The sequence below is a fragment of the Berghia stephanieae genome, chromosome 2 (genome assembly GCF_034508935.2).
Source record: "Berghia stephanieae isolate SIO BIC M18660-M18661 chromosome 2, UCSD_Bste_1.3, whole genome shotgun sequence".
NCBI classification, from domain to species: Eukaryota; Metazoa; Mollusca; class Gastropoda; order Nudibranchia; family Aeolidiidae; genus Berghia; species Berghia stephanieae.
In genome coordinates, this window is record NC_088361.1 from 61,082,973 (window position 1) to 61,091,622 (window position 8,650).

At 36.9% G+C, this 8,650-nt stretch overlaps 1 protein-coding gene across 3 annotated transcripts in view; it reads right to left on the minus strand.

Moving 5' to 3' along the window:
* Nucleotides 1-460: 460 nt before the first annotated feature.
* Nucleotides 461-8,650, minus strand: part of LOC144965276 (uncharacterized) — a 37,240-nt gene continuing 29,050 nt past the window's right edge. For all 3 annotated transcript variants that reach the window (XM_078900446.1, XM_078900445.1, XM_078900448.1), the window contains 2 exons: nucleotides 7,571-8,059; nucleotides 461-3,064 (listed from right to left, as the gene is read on the minus strand). In XM_078900446.1, coding sequence (XP_078756572.1) covers nucleotides 2,273-3,064; nucleotides 7,571-8,059 — 1,281 coding nt within the window. In that variant the 3' untranslated portion in view covers nucleotides 461-2,272. The remainder of the gene's footprint in view (nucleotides 3,065-7,570; nucleotides 8,060-8,650) is intronic.

The following is an 8,650-nucleotide window of genomic DNA, read 5'->3' on the forward strand; positions in this document are numbered from 1 at the left end:
GATATTATAGGGAATAGAAGACAAAACAGATGACCTCACTCCCCACCATGGGAGGTCAGAAGAACCCACCCAGGTAGATCAAATACTTAAACTAACAAAACATCAATGCATTTTAGCCTTTCGACTATCGACTGTTTCGTGATCTATCTTAGATCCAGCAACACAAACATTAATGGCTAGACTATAGAAAAGACCAAGAAAAATTTCAACTGTAGGTGGAGTAGGATCACGACATTTTGAACCCCTGTCCACCCAGCAGTGATTAGGTAGCTAGGTCTTTTAGACCTGCGGAAATACTTTGCAGTATACTAGTGTTCTATTTTTTTTTTAAAATGGCAAGCAATTGCTATTGTCCGTGTCACGCTTTAGAAATCGGGATAAACTCCGGATCCTTGGACCTAATGGTTATGAAAGACTACTTTTATCAAATGCTATATAAACCAACTAAAACTATGAGGAGTTAGCAAATAATGTTTATTCCATTAGACATATATAACCCTTTCATGCTTTACTTATTAGTAACTATTTCATGCACATAACCCTCCCTAATTCACACACACACTCACACACACACACACTCACACACATAAACCACACACACACACACACACACACACGCACTTTCTCTCTCTCTCTCTCTCTCTCTCTCTCTCTCTCTCTCTCTCTCTCTCTCTCTCTCTCTCTCTCTCTCTCTCTCTCCCCATAAATTTGCAAAATATCCATTCCGCTCTCTTTCGTCTTTTTCATAGCAAAATTTAAATGTTGAAAACAAATTAACAAAGATTTTCAGAAAAAAAACTTTAACGTCAATTTGAATATAAGCTATCATGATCCAATAGTGACCTCCCATATCTTAGAATAGTCTACGATATTTGACTCCTTGAGTAGTGCAGGCCTTGGGACTTTAAAAAAAAAATAAAGAAAAAAGAAAAAAAAAATAGAAAAAAAAAAAAAAGACCAAAAAACAAACAAAAATGATACAAAAAAAAAGCCTCAGGTCACCTAAGTGTTTGAAAGCCTTACTGTTCAATACCAAAGGGAATCAGCCACCAAAAAGACGGCATATCAGTGTGTAATCATATTATGATTGAAGCTATCTGAGAACAGACAAATTGTAGGATGACAAAGTTGAGGAAGGTCAAGAGTATTACAATCATGGCTTGGCCTTCAGGATAATATACCATCGTAATGAAATTTAATACGCCGTTAATATTAAATGGTCATAGAAGGTCATAAAACTAGAACATCTGAATGAGTCCACGACAATGATAGATAAGTTAGGTTTCTAACCTCATGAATGACGTATTTCATGGCATTTCATATTTTATCAAATCAGGCAACTTAGAACCCAAGGTCCCTTTCATATAGTATCATACGCACGAAATTATCCACAACCACTATCTTTAGTTGGATACTAATTCACACCTAAGTAAAAAGCGGTAATGTGCGATAAATAGTCCTTACTCACGACCAGTGCCTATCATCTCTTTGCTCATTACAACCACACAATACGATCACTTTTGCATGACTCTCAGTGTCATCAAAGTGTGTTCGCATGTTGACAGCAATCTAGCTCTTATGCATGACTGCCTTATTGGTGATGCTTGACAACCAATCGTCCAGTTAGTAAAGTGAAATATTGTCATCATTAAGTAACTTCTAAACATTTTTCAGATCATGATATAGCAATGTATAGAGGCAGTTATCATGCGAGTGTAAAATACATATGAAATTGAGGACAATAGTTTCAATGTTAATTTAAAATAATTTTTTATTGTAGACTCCTCAAGACTTAAACAAAAGGGAAGAGGGCCAGTCTAGAGTCCGAGCTAGATTCAGACGCAGGACCACGATTGTAGTCCACCTTCAGGGCCTCTGATGCAACGCGTAGGTATTCCTTTCGTATATCCAACATTTGCATCAAGTTATTGCTTCAATTTTAAAAATTTCGTTGACTCAGCGCATTTTAAATGTTTAGTTTTGATGATATAATTTAAAGTGTAAAAAATATTAGATAAGAACAGAATAAAACCATAATTTTGACGTTCAGTGACGTCATTATGTTCTTTATTCAATATCTGAAAAGGTATGAATAATAAAAAGCCAAAAGAAGAAGCAGTAAGAAGGAATGAAATTAAAATCATCCCAACACCCAGCCTTTCTAATAGATTTTTTGATCAATACTCGCTCCGAAATTCACCTAACTTTTATGTTCTTAAATGAGTTAAATATCAAATATAGTAAAGGGAACAAAGCATAATGTCCTTGATCTCTAATCCAGCTTGAGAAGGCCGGGGACTTCATGTCTTTCTCCTAATTTGGGTAAACCGTAAGCCTTCATAACGTTATCTGCCTCTTGCCTACATTCATGGGAGAGGGCTAGTCTGGAGTCTAAGCTAGATTCATACGCAGGACCACGGTTGTAGTCCACCTTTAGGGCTTCTGAAGCGACGCTTAGGTATTCTTTTCGTATATCCAACATTTGCATCAAGACGGATAGGGACCTGCGTGGATTTTTCATGAAGTCTTCATAGATAATAGATCCAACTGGATACCCTTTGTATCTCAAGTCCATGCAGCTTGCAACGCTTGCAGCCCACGAAGCCGTGAATATACACGCTGTGTTGAATGATTTGGGAACGACGCCTGAAATTTGTTTGTCGTTGAGGAAGACGTTTGTGTAATAGAAATGAGAGCGCACAAATGGGAGGATCATGGATAGGACTTTGTTGTCCATGATGAATCTTAACATCTTTGGAGCTGGATCTTGTTGGAAAAGATTGATGTTTGACATAATAGCTTTGATGCTGTTTCTGTACATGAACAAGTATCTGAATCGAGGGAAGACCTGGACAATGTCTTCAACAAGACTAGTAGTACATGGGCGTCCTTTGATGAAGACGGCGCTGAACCGATCGTCGGGTTTGCATAGCAGTCTGACGCAGCTTGCAAGAAGTTGACTGTATTCTCCAGTCTGAATTTGTTTGGATTTGTATAGAAATCCCAGTGTAGTAATAGCGTCAGGTTCTGTCAGGACTAACATTCCAGGAATACGAGACATCATCTGAAATTTTACAAGTAAAATGTATTTACAAAATGTTTAAGTCACATATAGAAGAGGTAAAAGAAGCTATAATTGTCAAATATTTGAATGACTGTAACAATTTTGTCGGATCATACATTAGACAAGTGATTCTCAATAGGCAGTTCACAGAATGCTGGCGCGGAAGGGGGGGGGGGGGGGGTAAGGTGGATGCTGGTTTGTACTCCCATACGATGTGCCAAACATATTTCATCTCATCTCTACACATGATAAAACAAAATTTCTAGGTACCCCATGTGTCAATATCAGGCTGTAACTATTGTTTCTTTATCAAAGCCGCAACCTTTAAAAGCTGTTAAATCAAGAAGTCTCAGTAAGTTAAAGTCAAATGGTACAAATTGTCGAGAAGTTTGAGAATCACTGAATTAGATGAGCTAAATAAAGCTGGGAAATAAAGTGTGAAACTACATGATCATAAATAGCAAAATTAGTTTGAACTCTAAAACACTATAAATATTAGTGTGGATATCAGATTATATTGATTATTGAAAAAAATGAGGGGTGGTGGTGATGGTGTTGGTGGTAGTGGTGGTGGTGGTGGCGGTGGTGGTGGTGGTGGTGGTGTGTGTGTGTGTGTCAATTGCAACAAAGCAGAAAGCTTCAGATCCATTTTGGGGATGGCTGAGCAGGCACCGTAGCTTGTCTTATGACAAATTTAAGCAAATTGAGCATGGTCAATGACTGGATAAGTGACAATATGGAATCAAATTGGGGTTGGCGTTGTGATATTGCCTAAGTTACTTCCCACACATAACTCAAATGTTGAATTCATACCAAGCTAAATGAATTACGAATAATGTTATAACTCTGGAGGCATATTAGACTGAACGTTCGTTTGGCCTGATGGGAAACTAAATTAATTATGAAGGGTATTCCATCACTCCAAAGCCTTAAAAATGCGACGATAAGACAGTTAGCTTCCTCCAACTCATTATTATCAGTCTACTTATCTCTTTATTCTCTCTACCCCTCTCAATCTCTCATTCACTCCCACATATATTAATATTATAAGAATTATCTATATATCTACCCATTCCTCTCACTCTTGACGGCCAGTCTTTTATATTAAAGAAAGAATGAACTTGACTATTTTTAAAGCATTTATATAGCACTATATCCACTGGACGTATTATCCATTTATCAATCGACCCTTCTTCTCACTCTTGACGGCCAGTCTTTTATATTAAAAGAAAGACGACTTAAAACTTTTTAAGCAATATTTATAATATATGCCCATATCCACTAAACGCGCTCAAAGGGCTTTCAAAGAAACAAATTGCCCCCTCCAAATCAAAGAAACAAATAAAAAAAAAAAAAATAAAAATAAAAAAGCCCGACAAAAATAAACTTTAGTTTTTTATACTGCGCAATATCCACTAGACATGCTCTACAACAAAAAATGAAAACGAAAAACAAAACAAAACAAAACAAACAACAATTAAACTGACTGTGGTATCTTTGAAGGAGGGAAACAAACTTTCGAATTGACTTTTTTTTTCATCACTCTTAACTCAAAATGAAAATAAATTAATAGCTAACCAAAGGCACGCTAGACTGGTAAGAGTTAAAGTAAGGCTAAATATAGATGGAACGAAATTGCCGTCACCCAGCTCTTTGTTTTTGTTTTTAGACAGCAAGATATGAAGTGAATAGAAAAGTGCCAGAAGACAATAGAGAATAAAAATTTTTCGCGGCGGTGGTGGGGTTTGAACCTGCGACCTTATTGGTACGACAACTCCGCCTGGCAGGTGAGAGCGTGGCTCTACCGTGTGAGCTATCCACGAACACAAAAATATTCGTTTCAAACTCAAAGTCATTACTAGATCCATCTCTCACCCACTTCTTGAGACCGCCGATTCGTTCGTACACCACCATCGCGAATAATTTTGACCAGCAGTTAAGCTTAATAGCCAATATTCTCAACAGAAACATATAACATAGAAACGATTGAGACATTGAGTATGCTCCGGTGTATGGGGTGAATTTTTAATTCAGAAAAGTGAGTGGAGCAGGCACTTATGTTGGTAACAACAAGATATGAAGTGAATAGAAAAGTGCCAGAAGACAATAGAGAATAAAAATTTGTTTTTAGACAGCCATTTTAATGATACGTTCTCACGAAATTATATTAATCAGACTATAAACATTAAAGGTTATACACAGTTTTGTGAGTTGGTTCGTTATATCCGACTGGCGGGTGTTGTGAATAGTTTACCTAAACGCATAGCATCAACAGCTGAAAGTACAGCTACAGCCTAACAAGCCTATCAATTCCTCTAATATTATAAGGAAACGTTTCAGCAAACCGTGTTATAAATCGTTTTCATGATGAACCCAAATCCACCGCTCACTGAAAAAAAGAAAGGTTATAGAATCAAAATTCTTGAAATCCCCGAGGTACATTGACATGTCTGAACGAGCCGTTAGCACTGTGATTACTACAAAGATTTAAATTTCAAAGGAGAAAAAGTGGTGAATGCATTTCACATGTTGAAACCCGGCATTAAGGGCAAACAATGCGGGGGATTTCGATAGGATATTTATTTCACTCCGCCAATGCAATACACCTCACAGTTACCTGGAATGTTCCAGCAAACCGTACAATAATATAATAAACGTATAAGCACAAGGTAACGGTAACCTCATTGTCACGGTAACCTCATTGAGTTTCAAAAAGGCTTCATTATTTATTATGATCCTAGCATTATTAATTGCAGGTGCCCTATCGTCTCAAAATGAAATTATGTCGGAGTGGTCCTGAAGTTTAAAATTAGATTTTAATCTTGACTTTTTAAAAATTGGGTTAAAATTGACGTGCACATATTTGAAGGTCCGATAACCGGATGCAATTATGGGCTTGTAATATTGATGCAATGGACAATATTTTGCGTTGGTTTGAGAGTATTTTCATTGCAACAATGAGCCCATAACAATTTGGGTTACCAGACCTGCAAATAAGTAAACTCCGCTAAAAAACAAAAGGCTTCATTAAAACAAAAGTGTTTTGTTTCTCAAACTTAAAAAATATGTTTTTTTTTTAAAATAAAAAAAAAAATCATAATGCACGTCATTTTAACTTTAAACTCGATTTTATTCATTTAGTTCTTCCCGACAGTTGACCGCTTTGAGACGCTGGGGTCACATAGGTATAAGTTCCTCGAAAAAGTCTTGCAATGTCCAAAATGTAAATAGTTAAAAAATCCGTTTCTACCCGAATAAAGGGAAGGAATGTATAAAAGTATAAATGTCATTTGACTTTCTTACAACCGATTATTCTTATTGTTCATATACGGTACAATATAATGGCATAAATTCCTGTTGACATCTCTGATGTATTACTTTTTATAATTAACTAAACCGTTTATACCCTGGGTCTGACTTTCAGGACAGTAAGATATAATATCAGTTTAGAGTAATATTATGGTGTTAAACAAACGGCAAAAATAAAATTTTATCATTGTCTGTCAGGTAAATCTAAAATGTCTGCACGCAAAGCAAAATTATGATGTATTCTTATGATCATTATTCCTCACGAGGGTGTACAGTCTGAGTGCACGAAGACGTCTCAGGTGAGGCCCCGTAGCAGGCTGACCACGATTGCTCACCTATATTTTCATTGCTCTCCCTTATCAATCAAAATTCTGAATTGGAAATATTTTACAATGAATGACATCATCAGGCGGATGGTGAAAAGGTTTGAACTGAGATTTTGCCAAGTTTAGTTAGAAGGTCAATTTGTATCAAAAATGAGTTCTTGTCATAAATGATTAATTCAACCCTTTTTGTACATCCTCGGGAAATATCAAAGCTTCATTTCACTTCTAAATTGTTTAGAGCTCGTCAAGTTGAAAAATTATGAAATTTGAGAAAAAATGCTGGATACCTTTCCCATACATCTGACCATAACTTCATGAAAAATCAACCGATTTACTTCAAATTAAAATTAAAATGCTCTGGGGAGCATATTCTTTCAGAAAATGCAAATCCAAAATGTTCACCTTTTTTTCCTTGTCATGCACTGACACATATACCGCAATTCTTGAGCTTTCAAATCGCGCAATATCAATTAAATATGATATGTTCATAGCGCTTTATAAGAGGTCTCCAACCAACAGTAACATTTAACATATAAGACGAGACAAATAGCCATATAAATCTCTCGCTTATCACACATTTCCTCATGACAGGGACAACGCTTTTACCGGCCTATTACACACGAGTGCAATGAGAAAACGTGAGTAGAGAGCATTTTCCAATAATTTTCTCAACTTTGCACCGCCTAAGCACGGGGACTCGGACCAGGCACCTACTGCTGCTTTGAATGCAAGTACCATAAGATTACAAAGCCACACTGCTTGGAAATCCACCCCCCCCCCCCCCCCCCCGACTCGTCTACAGTCGACCTCTTGACCCTTTCTCATACATATAATATTCCAATTCTGCATAATATTTAATTCGTATTATCACCTGTGTCAGCAGTGTAGCCCCACTTCTGGAGGTACAGGAAGTCCAAGTCACCGGAATCCTCGGGTTTCCAACATCGCTGGCCATTTTGTGGAAAGAGGCAAGGGGAAGAGTGATGATATTGACAGCAAGATGGAACTGGTTCTGGTGCATATACACACTGTGCTTGGCTTTATACACATTGCTTGTCTCTTTCACTTCCACGAACACAGCCTCTTTTCTTGTCATACAGTACAAGGACACGTTTGGCTTGAATATACAGCTTGGAGGTCTGAAGCCCTTGTGAGTCGTGATGAAGTTATTCATGCCTGCCACAGAGTGGTCAAGGAACTTGCGTTTCCAAAATATCTCTTGCACATGCGCACTCTGTTTGAAGTTGAGGCCCCTGGCAGCGTCTCGCCGGACGCGTTCGACCCCGGTGACAGCCCATGTGAATTTTTGAAAGGTAACAACCAATCGTCGGATGATACGGAAGAAGATGAAGACCAGAATCTGTGGAATCAAATAAAAATAATCACCGTCAATTTTACTGTTGAAAGTACAGACATGCATAATAAAAAAAGTCAAAAAGACTAATTATAACACTGAAAAACCCCAACAAGAACAAAAAAAAACAAAACAAAAAACAAAAAAACAATAACCAAAAAAAATCCAACAATAAACAAAACAAAAACCCCAACAAAATAAAAACAAAAAACAAAACAAAACAAAGACCAAGCAAATAACAAAACAAAATCAAAAACATATAAATCAAACCAACTTAATCAATCAACAAATCAAAACAACAACAGCAACAACAACCACAGCAACAACAAAAATAACAACAAGAAGAACAACAACAACAACAGCAACATCAACAATAACAACAGATCAAAAATTAAAAAGACAAAAAATAAAATAAAAAATACAACAACTTCTGCAAGAACTCAGATGTTGAACGTCCTGAGCAATGTCTGATAAACGAAAATTATCTAATCCGAGAAATTGAATCTATAATGTTTCTATTGCATACATCATAATCCATCATGGCTTGTACTCTTGAGCACGTTGCCGGTCAGCTGTCTCCACGTTTCACGATCCTCT